Source organism: Littorina saxatilis, linkage group LG6 (assembly GCF_037325665.1).
Source record: "Littorina saxatilis isolate snail1 linkage group LG6, US_GU_Lsax_2.0, whole genome shotgun sequence".
In the NCBI taxonomy this organism is placed as follows: Eukaryota; Metazoa; Mollusca; class Gastropoda; order Littorinimorpha; family Littorinidae; genus Littorina; species Littorina saxatilis.
In genome coordinates, this window is record NC_090250.1 from 25,868,157 (window position 1) to 25,893,604 (window position 25,448).

Here is a 25,448-nt window from a genome sequence, read left to right on the forward strand (position 1 = left end):
GCTTGGGGTCCCCATGCATGTGTCCCAGCACTTGTCTGTCAATGAGTGCACCAGCTGCTGAAACCGCTGCTTCTGCGTTTCCATCTCCACAAAACGCTGAACATAAGGATCTTGAAGTGCCTGTGCCTCTCCCATCTTTGATATCAGCTGGGATTATAGCTGGACTGCTGATGTTGATCGCAATATGCTGGTTTCTGGACCGGCAGCTGGAGGTGGGAGTGTTTTATGTGTATAGCCTGAAAAAGGATAGAATCATATTACTATTTTTGCAAGAGAGAGAGAGAGAGAGGATAGAATCATATTACTATTTTTGCAAGAGAGAGAGAGAGAGAGAGAGAGAGAGATACATAGCCCATTTACTCTCTTGAATTTAAAGAAACATCTGCCTATTTTCTTTCTTTCTTTCTATTCTAATCTGTCACTACCGGTACACAGAGCATTCAATAGGCCTATGTGTTACTACAGTTTAGTAGGCTGAGTAGGTGATGAAACCGATGAAAATTGAAATCTGTATTTTCTTCACTAGATGATATGGCCTGTGATAGAAAACGAATAATCCTTTCAATCACACTGCATGAAATGAAGATGGTGATGATTCACACACTAAAATAAACTATGTACTAGTCCGGTGTTAAAAAAATGCCACTTACTCAATCAAAAATCGTTGACTTTGGAGGTCGACAAGCAGCGTGTAGGATGGGAGACAACTCTGAAATCAACGGAAGAGTTGTCTTCCCGAAATGGCGGTGTTCGAAAACCGAAACAATCTCTGAAATCTAGGGAATCAACCTCTAGATAAATAGATCTTCAGATTTGAGTCAACCACTGTTAAACCCGAGAGGTCGGATGCAATCAACACCCCAGCAACAGAAAAACGTTTGCTGACATCTGTGCACGCATGCCAGGATTGAAGATACCAGTGTCCCATTTTTGTGTGTGTTGGAAAAACGAACGTGTTTACTTTATCTAAAAATTACGCAAATGCATTATTTTTGATTGAGTGACATATCAGTTCTCGCTTCCATATACTTGAGATGTCTGCTAATTCGAGATCTACAAGTGCGAATGGGGTAGATAAGTCTATTCTGTTTGTGAAAGATGGATCCCCCATGGTTTTCCATTTGCCCCCAGGAGTGACCAAGAAGAAACTTGCATCAGTGGTCAATGTGAGTTTTTCTTTTGCAATTGCATGTAGAACTTACTTAATATCATCCGCCGGTTCAGACAAGTTGCATTTAGGCTAGATACCACACACACAGAGGTAAATGCACACATGCACGGCACACACATACGCACACCTGATACGGTGTCTACACACATGCACGTACTTATAAATACACATGTATAAAAATATACACACAGTAAGAAAAATAATATGTTAAATCACTATATCAGAAGGCTCCAAAGATCTGCAGGTCCATTTGAAGGGTAATTTCTCTTTTATTTAGCTCATCAACCCCGAACAGACTGTTATGTGTTGTTTTTAGCAATACTATGTGCTGCATATGGTCTCAGTAAAAAAACCAAGGTGATGTACATGTTACTTTACACCAAAATTCCCAACAGTGGTCCTTCTGAGGTAAATTTTGTCATTCAGTGTACTTGTTTTCATGTTGAAACAAAGGTTTGGTCTTGCTGGTTGTTCTTAAGCACTGATAAGTTATCTTCTGTCTCTAAAGCAAATTCATTGTCATTCTCAAGTATTATCAGTATGTATATGTTACATTTACACCCTTGTCAGAAGGCCTCACTTAAGTCACTCTACAAGCCAACAGGTGCAAGCACTAGGAATCCTGTGACCATAGTTTAACTACCAGGTGTCTGAGGTATAAGAAAACACACACTTTTGTGTATTATGGCATTATTTAAAGACTGTGACAAAACTTGTTTGGGCAAGTAGGTAAAATTTCATTTACACCAAACGCATATTTTTAACTTAGAAGGACAATTAAATTACATCAAACACAACTTTTTCGCTCAATATCATTAAAATTACAATCATCCTACCTAATGACCTTTCTCTGCAATGATTTTTAAGTAAGTTTGACCAGAAATTTTTTTTTAAGATAGTTTCCCTTTTTTCATGATTATTTACACCAAATGTAACATACAGACCAGCTAAAAAAGAACGCTCAAAATCCAAAACCTATTTTCAGATCAAACTTTTAATAATCTATCATATGTTTCTCCATCCATTTCTGGACCTATTAAAAATTAGATTGAGATAATACCCTTATCAGTAACTTGGTTATTCAATGCACAATGTACCATGCATTTCGCGTAACGCCTTGTGTGCCAAAAAAGGTGCTTTTTTTCTTGAACAAAGTCAATTTTCTCAGCATCCAGGCGACTGACAGATAAATTTGGTATGGATAGAATCTGCATGAGGAATACTTCATAACTGTATTGTTTATATTGTAGTCATTTAAAAACAGAACAAAATACAAAGTAATAAAAGTATCCAGAACAGGATTTTTGCATTTGGACACCTTGACAGATTCCTGACCATATACACAATCAATATATATATGTATATACATGTATTTATGTATATATATTATATACACATGCACACACTGTCACACAAACACAGTGACACACATACGAATTAACACACATGATTTGCCAAACAATAACCAAAAAAACTCAAAAAGTTCCAGCGGTTTTGTTTGATGTTTTGTTTGGTTAGATATATTTTGGGGTGTGAAGTTTTGGATCTGGATCTGGATGCCCATGCACTGGGTGTAGTTCGTGGGTTTTTTTGTCATGGGAGCTGACTTCGGCTAGTACTACTAGTAGTAGCTAGTACGTCTAATAATAGTAATATGTGAGGGTGATATGCTCTTGCCATTTAAATCAAAGAGACCATGCAGTCACCTCTTCATGTGTATGGTCATGGCCCCATGAAATATGACTGTACAGGCTGGTATTTACACCGTTTAGGCAAAAAAAAAAAAATTGTCTGTTTAGGGTAACATGACCAAAAAAAGTAGGGTCGGTAGGTAGGTAGTTTTTTTTATTTTTATTTTTTTTATTTTTTTTTAAATGCTATGTTGGCTGAACATTCACTTCTTATATTTGATGAATACATGTTTCAAAACTAACGTATAAATAAAACAGAGAAAGGGAGAGAAAGAAACGCCAAATGTCTCTTTTTAGCATTTTTACCTCTTTTTTTTTCTTTTTTTTTTTGAAATCAAAAAAAAGTTTTTGGGTCGGCGCCAAATCGATAGGGTCGGTCGGGTTACCCTAAACAGACAATTTTTTTTTTTTGGCCTTAGATACGTTTAAAAACACAGCTTTGGGTTGACTAGGTCTCGGTTTGAGCCAACGTACTGCCTCCCGATTGCTGATGAAAAGGCATCGACGCGTCGGAAGTAGGCAGTCTGCCAATGGTGTCGGTGAGACTAGCTGTTCCATTGAACAATGGTGTTTATATGAAGAACGAGGTCGAGGATCTGAAATGTTCTGTTGAGTTGGGGACTATTTTGAAGCAGAGGCTGTTGTTATTTGCCTGCCTCTGGAGGATATACAGTGGAACCCCCCTTTTAAGACCCCCCCAATTTAAGACTTCCTCCCTTTTAAGACCTTGCTTTTTCACATTTTCTGTTCATAAGCTCTGTAAATTTACCCCCATTTTAAGACTCCCTCCTTTTTAAGACCTGATTTTCTCAGACTTTTTGAGGTCTTAAAATGGGGGTTCCACTGTATTCAAGTTGAAATTAACTGCAAATAATTTTCGCAATAACTCTGCGTTACAGGTACAACTGACTGACTTCCCTCACAATGCAGCTTTAACTTGTTCAAGTTTTAACATAATTTTGCTTTTTTCCTCAGTTTTATGGAGGAGAGCTCACAAGCAAACGACAACAGAATGTCATTTGGTAAGTAAAGCTACATTTCATGATTCTCTACCTGTGCTCTTCTCCTTTAGTTTATAAATCTTACAGTTTTAACCCATGTATACATGTATGCACTGATTTGGCACAAATTAAAAGTATTCTTTAGCACCAATTTGATAAAACGAATGTACGTGTCACCACATACATATATATATATGCAGATAACTTTGACGTCACTTAATTGTTACAAATAACCAAGTAGAAAGTGCAGGTAGGAAACCTGGTTTGGTGTACTGATGTCTGGATACTCTTTTTTTTTTGGGGGGGGGGGTACCAAATGCAATTTTTTTTTTTTAATGTCGTGAGTTAATTCTTCATGGACATATTTTGAATACCATTGCAGCTAAACCTCCTATAAACTGTTTCGTTTCTTTATAATTTTTTGGTAGAGTCTTGTGTTGCTAAACACTGGCTATTTTTCCTACAGCTTGGCAGATGAAAAGATGTCAAAATCCTACACCTTGCAGCGCAAAACTGACTGCTATTGGCCGACATACATCACTGACTGTGTAAAGGAAAACAAGCTTCTAGATATTGAGCCATACCAGTAAGTATGAACACTAGCATAGACAAAAGTGACCTGAGAGGTAGAGAGAGAGGGAGAGAGAGAGATGTAGTTGTATGTATCACACACTCAAAGAGAGCGATACACACACACACTCGCACAAACAAAAGGAAATCACAATTTATTGAACAAAGGCTGTCAGCCCATTTGATGGGGAGTACAAGCATTACTACATGTACAACAGAACCGTGATTCACAGGTAGATAAATCTGAAAGAGAGAGAGAGAGAGAGACAGAGAGGGTAAGTACAAAGGGTATTGAGGCATAACTAATGGAGCCGTCACACGCTGCGATTTTCCTAAGATTTACACAGTCACATGGCCAACTGAGTCTTAGAAAAGAGCTACAACAAAGCTACGACTCTGTCTTATGAGATTCCCTCGTAGCTTTGGGCGATTGTTCTATCCCTGCGAGACTGTCGTAGGCCAATCGTAGCTCAAAGCCAATCAGAACGCGTCGTTGCAGCCTTCACGCCGTGACTTGAAAAAGTGGCGGACAGCGTCTCTTCGTTGATTCAAAACTTTTTGGAAGAACAGTTTCTTACTCAGATATAAAGGAGACGTTTTAGGCGTGTACAGCGGTTGGGAACCATTAATTGCAACTGTCCTGGAACTTAACTTTCTCGCAAAGGCATAATGCTGAAAGGTATTTTTCAGAAAAGTAGAGCCATGTTCGAACATTAGCATCTGCTCTCGCACAGCGCGTTTGCCGTGTTCACTGTGATACGTCACTTCCGCCCCGCTCGCGTGGAGTTATCATTCGTCAATCGTTCATCGTGTGACGGGTCAATGGCCTACGATTTGATCTGCGATCGGCTCCCGATCGGATCGGGGGAATAAATCTCACGATTGAATCGCCCGTGTGACGCCAACTTAAGGCAAGTTAACATTAACACTGCAGGGCCTGGCAGTAACACCATCAGGTATTGCACAAGGCACCTGCACATTTACAATGACTGAGTGAGACAAACATATGAATGATGTGAAGATATAAAACAGTGGGACTTGTCCATAAAGACCATCTAATGTAATGACCAAGAGTGGTTGTTGTAGACTGGGTGGCCGAGTGGTAACGCACTTGCGCTTGGAAGCGAGAGGTTGCGAGTTCGACCCTGGGTCAGGGCGTTAGCAATTTTCTCCCCCCTTTCCTAACCTAGGTGGTGGGTTCAAGTGCTAGTCTTTCGGATGAGACGAAAAACCGAGGTCCCTTCGTGTACACTACATTGGGGTGTGCACGTTAAAGATCCCACGATTGACAAAAGGGTCTTTCCTGGCAAAATTGTATAGGCATAGATAAAAAATGTCCACCAAAATACCCGTGTGACGGGCGGGGATGTAGCTCAGTCGGTAGCGCGCTGGATTTGTATCCAGTTGGCCGCTGTCAGCGTGAGTTCGTCCCCACGTTCGGCGAGAGATTTACTTCTCAGAGTCAACTTTGTGTGCAGACTCTCCTCGGTGTCCGAACACCCCCGTGTGTACACGCAAGCACAAGACCAAGTGCGCACGAAAAAGATCCTGTAATCCATGTCAGAGTTCGGTGGGTTATAGAAACACGAAAATACCCAGCATGCTTCCTCCGAAAGCGGCGTATGGCTGCCTAAATGGCGGGGTAAAAACGGTCATACACGTAAAAGCCGTGGGAGTTTCAGCCCATGAACGAACAAACAAACCCGTGTGACTTGGAATAATAGGCCGTGAAAAGTAGGATATGCGCCGAAATGGCTGCGATCTGCTGGTCGATGTGAATGCGTGATGTATTGTGTAAAAAATTCCATCTCACACGGCATAAATAGATCCCTGCGCCTTGAGTCCGAGTCTGGAGATACGTGCGCGATATAAGACTTCATATATAACACAGGTGCTTGTTGTGGACAGGGGATTTATGTAAAGAGAAATTCATCTGGCATCCTTCAGAGTGGTCGTTGTGTGCAGGTGATTGTTTATCAATCAATCAATCAATATGAGGCTTATATCGCGCGTATTCCGGGAATACAGTTCAAAGCGCAGGGATTTTTATTTTTTTAAATTTTTTTTATGCAATTTATATCGCGCACATATTCAAGGCGCAGGGATTTATTTATGCTGTGTGAGATGGAATTTTTTTTACACAATACATCACGCATTCACATCGGCCAGCAGATCGCAGCCATTTCGGCGCATATCCTACTTATTATGAGAGGTGAACTTGCAAGGGCAGGTACTGTAGAACAAACCTACCTCTACATCCACAGAAGAATAAGAAACTACAGCTTCTATCATAAATAGTCATGGATGGATCATGAATGTTGGAAGTATTTTTTGTACAGTTATTTCAGCTGAAATGTATGGCAGTTTGTTGCAACTGTGCATTTTAATTTTAACAATAACTTTAAAAGAAACTAGAATAAATCATTAAATGTCTTTGTCTTTTGTTGATACCCCATCTTTCAACGCGGTTCTAGAGCTGGCACGTGCTGTTGCTGGACTTTATTTTGTTCTCATAAATGAGTGACTTTTCTGAATTGTAGATGTAGCAAAGGAACAAGACTGATGCGTGCAATTCCTGAGTCAGTGAATGGGGACTCGACCATGGAGGCAGGTGCTGGTGACAGAGAAGATGAAGATGACATGGCACCAAGCAAGACTCTTATCAGAGTGCCAGTTTCGTCAAGAGGGTGTGTAGTTGCTTTGTGTGTGTCTGTGTTTGTCTGTGTTTGTGTATGCGTGTCACTGTGTGTGTGTGTGTGTGTGTGTGTGTGTTTGTGTGTGTATGTGTGTGTGTGTGTGTGTGAGTGTGTGTGTGTGTGTGTGTGTGTTGTGAGCATGAGTGTGAGTTTCAAGCTTCACATAATATCAAAATTGTAAATGTGTGTGCTTGAATTGTTTCGTGGTAATTATAATCAAAGATAGTTTGTAACTTTTAGGTCAGTAGCTTAAAGCTGCACACAAATTCTCGCACAATCAAGGAAATGTTACTCTTTTTCTGACATGTCAAATGTATTTTGCGTGTGCTTTCAGACGGCAAAAATACACCAAAGCAGAAGACATAAACATTTTGAAGTATCTGATGGAGACAGGGGAGTACAGTAAGGCGAAAGGCATCGCAGTTTGGCGTAACATGGAAAAGTTTGAGGTAATACGGTCAAAACACCTCTCGTTTGGACCTTATCTCAAATATTTAAGAAATATATATATATACTAGATGATTACCCGCTTCGCCGGGTCCCGGCTTCGCCGGGAAGGAGTAGAGCCGAATACCAGGCTGTGAAGGAAGGGAGATCTAAAAAGAGTAACGTGCAGTGACCTTCTAAAAATAGTAACGTAGTAACGGGAATATGGATTGACGCCACACGAAGGAAGGGAGATAAACGCGCAAAACAAAACACTGGAGAAGATAAGGAAGAGTTACTGGGAATGGATATAGTGGATCTACAGAAAAACCAAAATCGGTTCAGCGCTGCGCGCTGAGAGCACGTGTTGAAATATCTCATCGATGAGGTTGTGTCCGGGGTGTAGCTGCGAAGCGGGTATTCATCTAGTATATATATATATATATATATACATTTATGTCTTATAGACTGATTATTGCATGATAAAAGGGATTAACTCTCTAAGCCCGAACCTACCGATAATCGGTATCTTCGTGCACCAACGCTTGAATACAAACCTACCGATATCGGCATCTGTGCTTTCGTAATTTTCCATTCACAGGAATTAGGTCGTGTACGAAACTAAAGACTACCCGGGTGAAGGTCATTCATTTGTGAGTACATCTGCACTATTCCCGTCCAACATAATGTCTTATTGTCAGTAGAAAATGCGAAAGCACGAGAGTAGTAGCTCCGTTTCTATTAGCTGCGTGAAAACAACATGGCGGCGCCTTCCGCGTCTAGAGATCGCAGTAGACAAACGCGCACATTTACAAGGGAAGAAGTGCTTGAAAGACTGGAACAGCTACAAACCGAGGGATCAGACATCGAGGAAGATGATACTGAGTCAATTGGAAGCGAATTCGAATGCACAGCTTCGGAAATCGAATCACGAAGTGATGAGTTTTCGTCTGCTACTGCTAGTGCTTGTGATGATAACAGTGACGCGTCAGTGCCTTCGCCCCCATCGTCTGATGGCGGCGTGGAGGATATGGAGGTTGAAAGGGATCCGCGCGAACAGACAGAGGAAGAATTTCTCGACATTCTGCTCCAGCCATGGAACGAGAATTTTTCTCTTTTCCCTGCTATTGGTGACTTTGTGGCAGACGCAGAGTGTGGTCTGCATGTCGACCACATGCAGGAACACGCCCCTCTTGATTTCTTCAACACAATTTTCACAGACAATCTGTTGGATAGTATTGTGTTCCAAAGCAACAAATACGCAAGAGAAACGATTGACTTTGCTGCAATTTTAAAAGGAAGTATTTTTCAACACTTCCCACAGGAAAATGGCATCACAAAAACAGACTTGCTTGGGTTCTTTGCCATATGTGTGCATATATCCCTTGTGCACAAGCCCTGTGTGAGTGACTACTGGAGCAATTCCCCTATTATGCAGACATGTTTTGCAAGAAATATTATGCCGAGAGACAAGTTCATGATGATCCTGTCTGTGCTTCATGTGAGTGACAATGACTTGTTCGTGAGGAGGGGACAGCCTGGCTTTGACCCTCTGGCCAAAATTAGACCAGTGTACGAGGCCCTCAGGGTACGCTACAGGGCTCTGTACACACCTTTCCAGAACATTTGCGTCGATGAAGCCATTTGTCCGTGGAGGGGAAAACTTGGATTCCGAGTATACATGCGGGACAAGCCAGTAAAATGGGGAGTCAAATTCTATGAGTTGTGCGAGTCAGAGTCAGCATACGTCTACGATTTCGAAATCTTTGGGGCTGTCCCAGGCGTGAGCAACAAACCAGTAGACGTGGTGGCTCGGCTCTCCGCTCCACTTCTCCACAAGCACCGGACGATGTACGTTGACAACTATTATTGTTGTCCAGAGCTTGCGGAGACACTGGGCGCTGCTTTGACCCACACAGTGGGCACTGTGAGGGCCAACAGACAGGGAATGCCACCGCAGCTAAAAACCACCCCTCTGCCTCAGCGAGGAGGAGTTCAAGCTTTTCGACAAGGTAAAGTGTCAACTTTTCAGTACATTTGACTGAATGTTCAATTTTTTCTGTGTTTGTTGTGTGTTGTGTGTGTTGTGTGTGTATAGTAATTAGTATATATTTGTGTTTGTGTAGTTTTTACCTGAGTATGTAAGGTGTTATTGTTTGTGTGTGATCGTGTTTCACTCTGTGTGAGTGAATGCTAACTTATGTAGACAATATATATCAAAACATGAGTGTGAGATAATACATGCATTTGTGTATTTGTCTATTTTTTAATTTGTAACTTGTATGATATTTTGGTAATATTTTGGTTGATATTTTCTCAATGATTTCATAACCAAATGTCTAAATGCTTATGTGTGCAGGTGCTGTCTCAGTCTTACGCTGGATGGATAAGAAGCCTGTCCATCTTCTGACAACAAGCTTGGACCCAAGGGTCATGCAGAATGTTGTTTCGAGAAACAACCCAAACAACGCCAGGCTCAAGCCGGCAGCGGTACAGGACTACATCCTCAACATGTCAGGGGTTGACAAGAGCGATCAGCTGATGTCCTATGCACCGCTCCACAGGAAGACCATGAAATGGTGGAAAAAAGTATTTTTCCACCTTTTCACCCTCAGCATGCTCCAGGCGTCCATCCTGCATGAAAAATTTCATGGACGCAAGATGCCACTGAGGCAGTTTGTTGAGTATGTTGGACTGGGCATGAACGACAAGTACTTTCTTTGTGTTGCTGCCGAGAAAGAAGCTGCCCAGCAAGCTGCACAGCAGGCTGCCAACCCTCCTGTTCCTGTTCCTGGTGCGGACAATGTCAACGCACCTCTTGACGCTCCTGCACCACCTGCTGCTCCAGCCGCTGTCCCTGCCCAAGGCCAAGCCCCTGCTCGAGCTCCTGCACCAGCCGCTGTTCCAGCACCTGGTCCTGCCCAACCTCGAATCCCCCCGACCCCGCAGAGCAGGCTAGTTGGTGCTTCAGGGCATTTTCCCATGCCCATTGGAGTTTGTGCAAGAGGAAATGACAAGAAGTACAGGCAGTGTCATGTGTGCACAGTTCGTGCAAAACGTAAGCCTACAGCAAGGCTTAGAAAGTCCTCAATGCAGTGTGCAAAGTGCAAAATCACACTTTGTGACAAACCCTACCAGCCAGGTGCAAACGCCATCACATGCTTTGCACTCTTTCACACCATCAAGAACTATGCAGACTATGAATAGTCAAACTCAGAGTGTTCTTCCCTATGATGTGATTACAGCTATTTCAACTGGATATTGAGATGTGTATTTGCTTTCATCAATCTGATTTTGAGTTTCTTTTCTGCTAATTATGTGTACCCACCCCCTTGCCGCAAGTGCCAAAAACATCATAATTTACCATAAATTTGAAAAAAATACTTGTGCCAAAGTGAATTCTTTCAAACTTACAGAAAATCTAGTCTATGACCATGACAATATTACCACAAAGTCTCATTTCTGTGCATGTTTGCAATTTTTTTTAATGATTTTATGTTTGTATAATGTGATTTGCTATTTCTACCTCTTAGCGTTATGGTTCATGTATAACATTACCATGTTAAATATTGATTGTTGACATTGAAAGACATGCAGCTGATGTCTGAAAACTAGTACACAGAATACTGAGTGATATTACTACAACCTAGAAGTGTGTTGGCTTTCATCAATCTGATTTTGAGTTTCTTTTCTGCTAATTATGTGTACCCACCCCCTTGCCGCAAGTGCCAAAAACATCATAATTTACCATAAATTTGAAAAAAATACTTGTGCCAAAGTGAACTCTTTCAAACTTATAGAAAATCTAGTCTATGACCATGACAATATTACCACAAAGTCTCATTTCTGTGCATGTTTGCAATTTTTTTTAATGATTTTATGTTTGTATAATGTGATTTGCTATTTCTACCTCTTAGCGTTATGGTTCATGTATAACATTACCATGTTGAATATTGATTGTTGACATTGAAAGACATGCAGCTGATGTCTGAAAACTAGTACACAGAATACTGAGTGATATTACTACAACCTAGAAGTGTGTTGGCTTTCATCAATCTGATTTTGAGTTTCTTTTCTGCTAATCATGTGTACCCACCCCCTTGCCGCAAGTGCTAAAAACATCATAATTTACCATAAATTTGAAAAAAATACTTGTGCCAAAGTGAACTCTTTCAAACTTGCACTCAATCTTGTTTGTAACCATGTTTGTATTACCAGTAAACTTCAAGTCTGTGTATCTTTCTTGTGATTTTTTTAATGAATTTATGTATATATGCAGTGAGGATGGCTATTTTTGTCTGTGCGAGTGTGCAAGAAAGCTAGAAATAGCATACTTTATTTGTCTGTAAACAAAGAAGGACTTATAGCAAGTTCATGATAACTTGTAAACATAATACTATACCATATAGCAACTGTTCAGAGGTGTTTTTGATACAAACAGAGCTAATTTGTGATTTTGTTTATTCTAAGCAAGTTTTAGAACCCCTTTGTGAATTAACAAAAAAAATAATGAAGAAAATGAAATTTAACAATTTAAAAAGTAAATAACAGATCACCTTTCCCTTGCACATAGACTTAGTATGTTATCTTATCAGCAATGTCCAAAAGTTTCAAGTCTGTAAGGCCAAAACTTTTTTTTTAATAATTTATTTAGTAACCCTTCAAAGCGGCCAGGGCTGAGTGATTGTGCAAAAGCAAAACCGACCAGGGCTGTGAGAGTTAATGAATGCTTGTTAATTTGAATTTCATGTGTGAGTGTGGAATCGCTGATGGGTTTCTTTTCTCTGTGTGCGTGTGTGTGTGTGTGTGTTTACCTCTCTCTGCTTTCTCTCTATGGTTTGTTTTACATTTCTTATGAAAATTTGGACTACTTTCCTTTTGGTGGCTGGAATAAGGCCTTAATTAGCATACTTTTTTTTAAAAGTTGATAGAATGTCAAGTCCCAAAACATGTATGTGTTTTAGATGTAGTTAACTTTGCTAAATAGTTTATGCTTGAACTGTTATTATATTAGGCACAGCATGCCCATCTCAAGTGTTTGTTTTTTAAAGTACATTTTTATTGTGATTTGGCAGAAATTTCAACAACAAAATATTTTCAAAATGTTAAAAATGATGGCTTTGAAACCACAAGACCAAATAACTTCAGCAATAAGACCCTCCATCATAACATCACTCTGGTAAATATGCTTGAATTGAATGTTAAGGGAATTCTTGTTTTGTCCCATAGGTCACCACCCACCCTGCCCAGTCCATGATGACTCGGTTCCGTGACATCATCATCAAGCAGCTGGACGATTACAACATTCCAGACAACTGGAAGTCTTGTCTGAGCGGCAATACCGACCGTGCCCGTCCGAAAGCCGTCAAAAGGAGCAATGATAATGGTTTGTTTCAGCCCACAAAATTTTAAACGGGAAGCGTTTGACCTGGTGAATGACGAGCGCATTGGCCTAGCGGATAAGACATCGGCCTCCCAAGCGGAAAGTCGTAGCTTCTAATCCTGGCCGCGCTTGGTGGGTTAAGAGTAGGGATTTTTCCGATCTCCCAGGTCAACTTATGTGCAGGCCTGCTAGTGGCTTATCCCCCTTTGTGTGTACATGCAAGCACAAGATCAAGTGCGCATGGAAAAGACCATGTAATCCATGTCTGAGTTCGATGGGTTATAAAAACACAAAAATACCCAGCATGCTTCCCCCGAAAGCGGCATATGGCTGCACATAATACAAAATCGTGCAAAAATCACAAATGTCAGCCCATTAATGCAGAAGTAGACCTGGTGAAAAATTCAACAGAAGTCAACTGATGGTTGTTGTCTTTCTTTGAAGCAGTCGAAAGTCATTGCCAAAAGTAAGATAATACATGTATAGACATTTTTTTTAAAATAAATCTCAACAGTAACCGCAAGCTTTAACATTAAATTTTGAAAATTCTCAAGTGGGTTCACAGCAAAAGGAAACACAGTATTATAGACAAGACGAGACAAGAACATTTTATTGTCCTTTGTGATTTCACACCAGGAAATGCTCAAGTGGTTTCACAGCTAAAGGAAACACAGTATTATAGACAAGACGAGACAAGAACATTTTATTGTCCTTCTTTGTGATTTCACACCAGAAAATGCTCAAGTGGTTTCACAGCTAAAGGAAACACAGTATTATAGACAAGACGAGACAAGAACATTTTATTGTCCTTCTTTAAGATTTCACACCAGAAAATGCTCAAGTGGTTTCACAGCTAAAGGAAACACAGTATTATAGACAAGACGAGACAAGAATATTTTATTGTCCTTTGTGATTTCACACCAAAAAGTAGCGACCAGTCTTTCTGTGCATTAATATTTGTTTCATGTGTGCAGAAACTGATGGCCATGATGACGCAAATCACACTATGGCAGATAACTCTGTCACAAACTCTGCCAATGAACAAATAGAGTGAGTGCCTTTATTTTTGTGTGCTGTTGATACATGTGTATTCATTCTGTTTTGAGTGTCGATCACAATTTCTTATGTGCTTTTTTGCTCTCGGTCTCTCTCACCGTGTGTGTGTGTGTGTGTGTGTGTGTGTGTGTGTGCGCAGCCTTTTCTTCTTCTTCTTGTTGCCGCTACTATTCTTTTTTTTTCTTCTCTTTTTTCTTTTCTTTTCTTTCTTTTTCTCCTGGGGGGTCCTGACAGGGCGAGCACCATTTCGATTGATTTGGTCTCTGCGTGTATTCATGGCGTTGGTGTGCATGGTACTGTGATCCGTTAAAGTGCTCTGTCTCGCTCAGTACCGCCGACTTCAGCACTAGAGGTTTCTGTCGGGGTTACCCCACCCTTAGCTCTCTCTCTCTCTCTCTCTCTCTCTCTCTCTCTCTCTCTCTCTCTCTCTCTCTCTCTCTCTCTCTCTCTCTCTCTGAGTCTCTCTTTCTTTTTTTCTTTCACTCTCCTGCTGTCTCTCTCTCTCTCTTCTAGAATTTGTTAGAAAGTTTCCCAGCACTGTAAGGGGGAGGGGGGGGGGGAGGGCATCCTTTGAGGCCTTTTAAAGGTTTTAGTTGTTTGTTGTTGCAATTTCATGATACTATCTTATGCTAGCTTTAGTCATACTCTTTTTTATGTGTATCAACAGCGATTACAAAGTAGCAGCCCAACCTATCCAGGACAACACTGAAAAAGACAAAAGAGAAGTTCAGCCTGTCACCACAACTACAGAGCCACCTGAACTAGAAACCCAACCGTTCCAGGTGCAGTCGGAGGATAGCAACAACACTGCAACTATCTCTGACGAAGAAGATGATTTTGACAAACAGTTGTTGCAGATGATCAGCACCCCACCAGAAAGGCAAAACGATGCTGATGTTCAGGAGAGAGAGCAAGTTGTTGCTGCTGATCAAACGCCAAAGGAAAAGCCGCTTGAAGAAGACAACAGTGAGTCCCTGACATCTCTCCCTGCTGATCAAACGCCACGCAAAAGGGGGCGCCCGCCAAAGGAAAAGCCGCTTGAAGAAGACAACAGTGAGTCCCCGACATCTCTCCCTGCTGATCAAACGCCACGCAAAAGGGGGCGCCCGCCAAAGGAAAAGCCGCTTGAAGAAGACGACAGTGAGTCCCTGACATCTTTTCCTGCTGATCAAACGCCACGCAAAAGAGGGCGCCCGCCAAAGGAAAAGCCGCTTGAAGAAGACGACAGTGAGTCTCTGACATCTCTTCCTGCTGATCAAACTCCACGCAAAAGGGGGCGCCCTCCAAAGGAAAAGCCGCTTGAAGAAGACGACAGTGAGTCCCTGACATCTCTTCCTTCTGATCAAACGCCACGCAAACGAGGGCGCCCACCGAAACAGAAAACACAGCTTGAGATAGAAGACAGTGAGTCCCTAACCTCTCCTACTGCTGCTACGGATTTGACACCACGCAAACGAGGACGCCCACCGAAACAGAAAACACAGCTTGAGGTTGAAGACAGTGAGTGGCTACCTTTTCCTACTGCTGCCGCTATTTTGTCACCAAAACAAGGACGCCCACCGAAACAGAAAACACAGCTTGAGGTTGAAGACAGTGAGTGGCTTCCCTCTCTTCCTGCTGTTGGTTCCTCGCCATGCAAAAGAGGCCGCCCGCAAAAAAAGTGTGAGAGAGAGGACAGTGATTCCCTAACCTCTCCTTCTCCTGCTGGTGAGTCCACACAGCGCAAAAGAGGGCGCCCACGTAAAAAGGAAACGGAGAACAGTGAGTCAACACTTGATATTTCGGAGTACACGAGTGGAGAGGAGATGAGTCAGGATCTGCTCAGCGCCTCACAGCCACGAAAGAAGGTACCCAGACATTCACAGGCATCAAGAGAGAGATCAGAATACGGAGAGAAAAGTTTGGGGAGGACTAGGGAAGATGAAAATAAAAAGTGTCACACACAGAGCCCATCCTCCAGAGGAAATTCTGGTTCCCGATCATTACCAGAAAATCTCACAAGCGTTAGCGTTCACTTGACTAGAATGGGAGGTTCGAGTAAAGAGCTTCGAACGCGAAGTAAAGGGCCCTCGGAGCGCCACTCTTCGAGGTCAGATTCTCGGGGCAACAGAGCCGCAAATTCTTCACCCAGCCCAAGACAAAGAAATACTTCAACAAGAAAGAGCAAGTCCGCTTCACCATTGAGGCCCTCTAAACAAAAGACAAAACGGTCACATTCAAACTCACCCCAGCAACACAACAACCAGAAGAGTGGGACCAGCAAGGACAGTGATAAAGCCAACTTCATGCTGGCAGGATTGTCTCTGGTGGAATCTGACTCGCCGATGTTATCACCGAAAAACAAGAAGCGACGGTATCGAACAAGAGTCCAGTTAAACTCAGATTCTGCAGTGGCCAGCACATCCAACACACGACAGGTGAATGCAAGAGATGGCCAAAGAACTGGTGGAAGATCCCCTTCAAAGAGCCCTGTGAAAGAGAAAAGTAGAAAAGACGGAACTGGTGGAAAATCCCTTTTAAAAAGCTACGTGAAAGAGAAATTTAGAAAAGACGAAAGTGATGGAAGTTCCCCTTCAAAGAGCCCTGTGAAAGAGAAACGTGGAAAAGGTGGATGTGGGGTAGCGGCAGCCTCCAGCAGCAACCGGTCATTGAGCAATGAGGAGTATCACACGGCAGACAGTCAGGGCAGCGGTACATCAGCAAGGGCGAATTCACGATCACGCCTACCAGTGCCTCATCACACAGTACGTATTCAGACTGAATAACCCCTATACAGTGGAACCCTCCTTTTTAAAATGTGAGAAAATCTGGTCTGAAAATGAGACAGGGAGGTAAAGGGAGGGGGGGAGGGGTAGGTTGGTGGGATGTCTTAAATCACATTGGGTTGGTGGTGGGGCCGGTGTAACACGAGAAAATTACTCCCACGAGATTTTTACTCTGGAGTAAACATTTCGTACGAAAAAGTTACTCCCTTTACGAAAAAAGCACTCCCCCATTTCATGAGAAAATTACTCCCCAAGACAGGTGAGTTCCGAGTAAACATTTCGTTCAAAAATGTTACTCCCATGATCAATAAATAACGAATAAATTACTTCACCCAAACACAAGCAATTTACTTCCCATGCCAGGTGTACGAAATTTTTACTCCCTTGTCCCCTGTTAGTCTTGGTGGTGGAAGGGGTGGAAGGAGGGTAGTTCGACATTCGTGTAGGCGAAATCACTTATTGGCATTATCCCTTCGCCCGCATCCCATTTTTGCGTACGAGATTTTTACTGGAAGTAAAAAAAAATGGGGAGTAAAAATTTCGTGGAGGGAGTAATTTTTCCGTGCCTTGGGGAGTTCTTTTCTCGTACGAAAAGTGTACTCGGAGTAAGAATTTCGTACGAAATATTTACTCCGGAGTAAATTTTTCGTGGAGTAAAAATTTTGTGTTACACCGGGTCCACTGTAGAAGTTTGAAAAGATAAGAGCTCTCTTTTGTGTTATGGAGAAAATGCAGTCCAAAAAGGTATAGATATATATATGTATACATGTGACAGTTCTATTTGATAATACAGTAAATCGTTTCAATCTAGCCTCTCTTTGGCTTGACAGAACCTGTCATGTCGACAGCTTAACTTGAGTAGAAATAGAAGTACATGTAGTTACTAATTTAGCCAAAGACTGCTTTGGTGAGTGTCCATGCAGCCGTCTTCATGTGCTGCCTTCTTGATGCAAAACTGTGCCAACTTAATTTTTGTGAAAACTTAAAGAAGCCTTAATGTTTGTTGAGTGACAAAGCTAAAACCACATGAATGAGGAGGGGAGATGTGAGGTGTTAATGTTAATATTGATTTCCCTTTTTTTCATCAGTAATCACAAATATTTCATGTGTCACTGTGTTTATTTTAGTCACTAAGTCTACAAAAAAAATTTTTTTTATGACAAAATCTTTTTTTGTCTACAGATGCAGGCCTTCATTTGCCATAGTGATGATGAAGGTAATGTGGTTATATGAATACTGTACTGTGTGTGTGTGTGTGTTTATGCATGCGTTTTTTGTGTGTGTATGTGTTTGTGTGAGAGAGAGAGAGAGATACAATGTAATTGAATTGAGTTGAATTGAACTTTATTTTACAAGGATTAAGATTTTAAGGCTATGCCTTTTCTTACAATCTGTCCTTGGGACGCACAGACACACAAGGATAAAATCAACAAATTAAAAAAATAAAGAGATAGAGGGAGGCTGGGTTTAGAGAGGGAGAGAGTGAAATAACAAGAGAGAGAAAATAACATGAATGTATTCATAATGTTAAAAGAAAATGAAAGACAAACAAAGCAAATCAATTTGATTTCTTTACATGTTAAAGCGATTAATGCACAAAGTACAGTAATATTGCATTCATAATTGCCTTCAGCATATACTTTAAAATACTTCAGGCCAGACTATTAAAAAAAGAAAACCCTTCCTAAAAAAAATAAAAAATACCGGGTATTTAAAAAAAACTTGTTGATTTTTCCTCAAATAACCTGTGCGGTGTACTTTCTTTTGCAGAAGCAGAGGAGCAACACACAAGTAGAAAAAACCCAAAAAGATTGACAGCTCTCGGGGTGCTCAGGGTAAGTGTTGTGTGATGAGTGTGATTTGTAGCTGTGAGTACAATGATACCTGTGATGAAAGAATACCCTTGGCACTTGCGAAACGTGTCCCTGCATTGCAGGTGGCCTTTCATGCCAGGTGATGTAGTTTATATTGGTAAAGATAATACAGAGAGGGAAGATGGTGTCCTTTCATGTCAGGTCTCCCGTAATCGGAGGAGGTACTACTGTATAACTAGACGTGATTAACCAGATTTCTTTCTGACATACACGCTTCAGATTTGTGGAGTCAAGCAATATTTTGTTTCCAATAGACAAATTCAGAAAATAACTTCGTTGGGTTTGTATGGGTTGTGGAAGAGTGAATACCCTTGCCAAAACCTCTGACAAACATTGGAGGGGCCAATCACTAGTGAGGTGTGTGTCGGAAATACATGCTCCTGTCTACGTGTTTTCGACACACACTTCGCTAGTGATTGGCCCCTCCAATATTTGTCAGAGGTTTTGGCAAGGGTATTCACTCTTCCACAACCCATTCAAACATGCAGAGTTACTTTCGAAATTCGTCTATTGTTATGAATCTATGTAAATATGAGTCTTGCTAAATATTAACCGCTATTGAGTTTTCAGCGTAGCAATAGGGTCCGATATTTAGACGAGACAAGTATAATGCCGACGAGTCGAAGACAAGTCGCATTATACTTGTTCGAGTCTAAATATCGGACCCTATTGCTACGCTGAAAATACAATAGCGATTATATAGCTGTTCTGACCTTTATTTGTTGTTCCAAACTTACAAAATGACAGTTTTTGCGTCGATGCGTTGATCTCAGGTTTTGATAGCAGACGCCGTTTCTTGTGCGCATTAGTTTTGCGCAGGCGCCACACTGACTACTTTGGAAAAAAACTCGATTTTACAACACTGCTGTTAAACAGCTTTTTATTAGTTCATTCGTATACAACAAAAAGAAGTTTGAGTTTTTTTTAATTTTGAACAAGACTACTTATGAAGAAGACCAAAACACAACATCAACGGAAAACTAGAAACAACTGAAGAACTAGGATGCAACAAGGGGAGGAAAAGAGAACAGCTAATCCGTAGAAAGCGAGCAGACGGCAGCGACGTTTTCAGTTTGGGTGAATGGCATTTATACTTGTCTCGTCATGAAGCGAATTTTTCAACCTCAGTTATAAACGACTACATGAATGTTAGTGCCATGGGTTGTACATTAATACTTCAGAGGGGAAGTGGGGTAGTTAGTGTGGAGTTACGAGATAAGAAAAGCCGAATGCGAAAGTTTGTGTCAGTCGGCAACTGTGAACTAAGCTCACAGGCACACAAAAACGGCTGTTCCGTTTTACTCCCCTGTTTGTACTACATCTTTCGACTTTGGGCATTTTGTGGTGTTTAGGGACAGAAAATAATAGGTTTAGTCCTGTTTCATCGGGAAGTTAGCAGGAAAGGGTATGCTGTCGACATTTGTAAAGCTGAAAAACATTCCCGAGAAGAATTTCAAGTTGTCAGTGTATGCTGTTGTCGATCAGTGAAACATCGTGTGGTACAGATGGGTAACCATGCGTCTTTGTTATTGACAATATGCTTTTGGATATTGGCAAAAATGGCCGACTTCTGTAGCATTATGCTTTGATGATCGGAAGAGACCATCCAATCACAGCCCCCGAATTCCCCCACGTGTCCATCAGAATAGCTATATAAGCATATTTAATTTTAAGTCGTCTTTCATTTAGAATTTTTTTCTTAGTATGCAACTTGCTTATGTTATCCTATTGCAGGCCTTGAGTGCGGAGTTTGATCTGACACATGGTGATGTGGCAGCTATACTGAAGCGCCACAACGGTCACGTTAAAGCCGCACGCTACTGGATTCTCACCGGCAATCAACTACCAGGTAAATGTTGCGTATTCTTGATATTTGTTGAATGATACAATCAGAGGCACCGTTAATTGAGACTGGTGTTATTTTATTGGTGTACAGCTCCTAACCACTGAAGAGCACTAAACAATATTTGTACAGAATTTGTTGTAGCAAACTGTTAGTCTCAAAAGGTTTGAACTGGGAGACATTTCACTGTGCTAACTACACTTTTGAACCCCCTTTTGAGAACTCCTAAAATCTGTTAAAATCATACCTTTAAAAGGAGGGAGTCTTAAAAGGGGGGGTACATTTACAGATATTATAGGCAAAAAATCTGAAAAATCAAGGTCTTAAAAAGGGGGAAGTCTTAAATTGGGGGATCTTAATGGTGGGGTTCCCCAAACAATACAATACAATACAGTACAATACCATACCATACAATACCAAACAATCATAATATACTTTCTCAAAATGAGAAATGACATTGTGGCTGGTCATGAACTCACAACAACATTAAAACATCAATATAAGCAACAAACAAACAATATTACAAACACATTACCATACACACACACCCAGCCGCTTGATGCAGACCTGGGAACCCATACAATTTCGCCGTATTTTGTACGCATGATTGTCTTGAATACGATCAATACGGTCAGTGAAAAAAAAAAATGAAATTTTTTTTTCCTAGACTACTTTTTTTCACAGGCGCATCCTGAAGCCGATCCAGTATTTTTACAGTTTTTGTCAGTAAACATTGAAAGAAGCATTTGTTTGAAATGTATGGTAAACTAAATTAACAGTGTGATGGATGCGTGTGAATTAGCATTAGGATACAAATGCTCTGTGGAGTACGCTCATTTTTCTAGAAATACACCAAGTTTGTTTGAGAATACATGTACTCAGAAGTGCAAAACAGGACTTCCCAGGTCTGTTGATGGTTTTAAGAAAATGTTGCCTGTGTCAGGTCACCACTGCTGGACACGGGAGGAGGACAGAGTGTTACTGAAACGTTCCCCTGACCACCCGCACTGGCAGAAGCTGGAGGAGAGGTGTGGCTTGACCGCTGTCCTCACCAGGATTCACTGGCTGCAGGGCAAAGACTGACCCCTTATGCCAGCTATCTTACACACAGTCAATTGGTTTCACACGATTGATAGACTGTGGGAGAAGAGGATTCACTGTCTGCAGGGCAAAGACTGACCAAATGTGGAAGAGAGACGTTCTGTACCAGCTATCTGACATGAATTCAGTGGTTTCACACGATTGATAGACCTGGAGAGAGAGGATTTACTGGCTGCAGGGAAAAGACTGACCAAATGGGGAAGATAGACATTCTGTGCCAGCTATCTAACACAAAGTCCAGTAGTTTCACACAATTGATCAGGGGTGTACCTTAACTTTTTTTGCTACCGGCCAGGGGGGTTGGTAAGTCAAAAATTGAACCGGCCCCCCAAAATCCCAACCGGCCGGGATTTCTTACAACCGCCCCAGTGGCTCGTCGCGTGCTAACCACATACACAAAAGACATACATTCATACTTATTATGCATACGTGTGGATTTGCACTACTAACAGACCTGTTTACTCCCATAAGTGTTTTGGAGTAATGCTCAGCCCCAAAAATAGTAATCCTGGCACAAAAATAGTAATCATCCAGCATTCGTCGCCAATTACAACGCACATGACAACTGTGTCTGCAAAACGCAATCATGCACAGATATCCATCATTCACAAACAAAACACATCAGTCAGTTTTTGTAGTCATCATAATTTCAAAGAAGATCACATCAAAAGCACATGCATCACTGATTCTTTTTCTTTTGCTCTTACAGTAGAACCCCTCTCTAGCGACCTTGAAAATGTTGACAAAAATCGGTCCTTATGGAGGGGGGTCCTTACAGAGGGAGGGGGCGGGGCCACAAAGAAAGTCACCTCAGATTTTCTTAAAAAAAGAAAACAGAGAAGTTTGAGTTGCTGACGACCGTTTCCTCAAGCAAACTGCTTCGATTTCATGTTTGACATTGTCGATGGTGTCCACCAGTTCTGGTGCATGTTTCAATGCAAAAAGAGTTAGTTTCTGAGCAAGCATTTCTTTACAGCAGTCCCTGCAATGATGAAGGCCCTCCGAGAAAGAGAGTGAAAAATCGGCCACCGTTCTCAGCATCGCGTATCTGTGTGTAACCTCTTTCATTGAAAAGATACTCTTGTTTCCCTGCAGCCTTGACCAGTGAGTCGGTTACCTAATCTGTGAACCAAGTTTCAAGTTTTATTTATTCCAATAAAACCCCGTGAGGGTACATGGAAAATTAAAAAACACAATAAAAACACATTTCATTCAACACCAAATAAAAGGAACCAAACCTTCAGTTGTGTTGCTTTGTCAAAAGTTAGACACAGTCAACTAGTTTTGCTCTGAGTGAACAGTGCAGCTGGCCTCAATTAGCCGGTGACACCTCTCTGGCCACAGCACCAAACAGTACATGGCTGGGGGGAGAGAGAGAGAGAGAGAGAGGGGGGGGGGGGGGTAGCTGGCTAAACTCAGTGGGGTGTCCGGTGTCACTGAAGTCAGCAGGAAGAGCATTGGAGAGAAATAGAGAGGTGTACTCTTCCAAACATCAGTTGTCAGCGCTTAGGGTAGTCAGTGAGGGAGAGTGAGAGCGGTTTGTGTACAGTCCGACTGAAGAGTGAAAAGTCACTGCCACAAGATCGGCATGCAGTCAATAAAGCCAGACAAGAAGAATGATTATGACATGCGGCTCTATCTGCTGGTTTTTTATTCAAACTGGTTTTCAACGCTGCTTTGGTATGATGTCAGTGCATGGTGAGTGCGTTCACTGCCTTGTCACCACTTCCCCACCTTTTTCAGAATGTTTTCTTGGAGTTGGATAATTCTTTGAATTTGCGATTTTCCAACATCAAGACTTTTTGCAATCGCGATGGCAGTTTCTCCCTTTTTGTGTCTGTTCACACCATTCACTCGATTCTCGAGAGTTAAATATTTTCTTTTCTTTGTAGACGCCATGTCGATCTCCACTGCTCTTCTGTCCAAAGACTGTCTATTCTGACTGAATTGAACGGTGTGTGTTGGTCACGTGAGTTTGTTTTCTCGATGATTGGTTTGTGATGTTTACTTAGCCCACCCAACCATCACACCTCTCAGCGGTTAATTAGTGCCTTTGCTTACGCAAGACGGTTATAACTGGTTATAACCGGTTTGTCAGTGATGCGTTACGCTGACTGAGTCTTGGCTTTGTCTGACAAAGTCGTTACACAAGCTGTTAGGTCGGTCCTTAGACGTTAGAGCGGGGTGGTCGCTACACTGGTGACAACTATATAAGGAAACACATCGGTTAAAAAAAAAAGGGTCGTTGTGGCGGGGTAGTCCTTAGAGAGGGGGGTCGTTGTGAGGGGTTCTACTGTAGTAGGCCATTTTCAGTGTGTCAAGCGCTTCTCTACTGTACTTGCGCTGAGGGCGAGACTTCACCACCAGAAGGCTCTCCAGCGTCTCATCAGACAGACATGATCTTTGGTCAGTCCTGTGCTTTTTCACCCCATTTTGCCATTGAAAAAAACAATGCCAAACATGTAAATTAATAAAAATAAAAAAATAAAAAAAATTATTTTAAATTTTTTTTTTTACATTTTTATTATTTGTGAAAATCGTAGTCTTGACACGGATAGCGGAATGGCGTATTTTTTGCAGAAAATCGTAATAAATTACACCAAAATCGTAAGGGTAAACAGGTCTGGACTAATAACTACCACAAACACACACAAAACTTGATGACCAAAATGCTATATTTTAATATAATGATAATTAACCTTGTTTTAATAAAGAATTTAAAATAAAAGCCACCACAAAGAAACAAGAAATCAAAACAACATTCACACCCTGTCACACAATCACACACTAAACCTCACTGAAAGTTACCCCCTTTATGTACCCCCTACCACACAATTTACAAAGTAATTTACTATGGAACTTTACTTACCACATAAACACACACTTTAAACAAAAGAGTAAATCAGCATTTTTTTTCAATTTAAATTATGTTTTTTGTTGTGACTTGTGTAAAACCAAGTATAAAAAGCTGACTACAAATTTTTTTAGAAGTTGCTTTCTTGTTTTGTTTATTTTTCTTTATATAAAAGTTGCATACCAGCCAAATTTACCACAGCTTAAGTCATAAATAATCAAAAGCATTATATTTCATTTCTATTTCCTAATGAAAACAAACAGATGTTCAGATTTCCTGATCCTAGAATTGTTTACAGGTGATCTTTATGCTTTTGATTCAGAAGGTCTGTCTTTTCTTCTTTATCACATATACTGGATCGTGTTTTTTATATTTAGTCAAGTTTTGACTAAGGCCAAAAAAAAAAATAGGTCTGTTTACGGTAACCCGACCGACCCTATTTTTTTCGCGCGACCCTAAACTTTTTTTTGGCATTTGGGAAAAAAAAATAAAAAATTGCAAAATAACGTAAAAATATGGTTTTTTTTGGGGAAAAAAAAAAAAAAAAAAAAAAAAAAAAACAATCCCGACCTACCGACCCTATTTTTTTGGCCTATGTTACCGTAAACAGACCTATTTTTTTTTTTTGCCTAAATATTTTAACATCGAGGGGGAATCGAAACGAGGGTCGTGGTGTATGTGCGTGCGTGTGTGTGTGCGTGCGTGTGTGTGTGTGTGTGTGTGTGTGTGTGTGTAGAGCGATTCAGACTAAACTACTGGACCGATCTTTATGAAATTTGACATGAGAGTTCCTGGGTATGAAATCCCCGAACGTTTTTTTCATTTTTTTGATAAATGTCTTTGATGACGTCATATCCGGCTTTTCGTGAAAGTTGAGGCGGCACTGTCACGCCCTCATTTTTCAACCAAATTGGTTGAAATTTTGGTCAAGTAATCTTCGACGAAGCCCGGGGTTCGGTATTGCATTTCAGCTTGGTGGCTTAAAAATTAATTAATGACTTTGGTCATTAAAAATCG

At 41.1% G+C, this 25,448-nt stretch overlaps 2 protein-coding genes across 2 annotated transcripts; both read left to right on the forward strand.

The window, feature by feature from the left end:
* Positions 1-740: 740 nt before the first annotated feature.
* On the forward strand, positions 741-22,035 carry LOC138968840 (telomeric repeat-binding factor 2-interacting protein 1-like). Its single transcript, XM_070341500.1, has 12 exons — positions 741-1,166; positions 3,838-3,884; positions 4,330-4,449; positions 6,974-7,120; positions 7,464-7,578; positions 12,785-12,941; positions 13,913-13,988; positions 14,662-16,738; positions 17,942-17,975; positions 18,530-18,594; positions 20,368-20,482; positions 21,420-22,035. Exons 1-12 carry the CDS (start codon positions 1,035-1,037, stop codon positions 21,557-21,559), a joined length of 3,225 nt encoding a protein of 1,074 aa, XP_070197601.1. The 5' UTR covers positions 741-1,034; the 3' UTR covers positions 21,560-22,035.
* On the forward strand, positions 8,314-12,277 carry LOC138968837 (piggyBac transposable element-derived protein 4-like). Its single transcript, XM_070341495.1, has 2 exons — positions 8,314-9,567; positions 9,915-12,277. Exons 1-2 carry the CDS (start codon positions 8,316-8,318, stop codon positions 10,760-10,762), a joined length of 2,100 nt encoding a protein of 699 aa, XP_070197596.1. The 5' UTR covers positions 8,314-8,315; the 3' UTR covers positions 10,763-12,277.
* Positions 22,036-25,448: the final 3,413 nt, after the last annotated feature.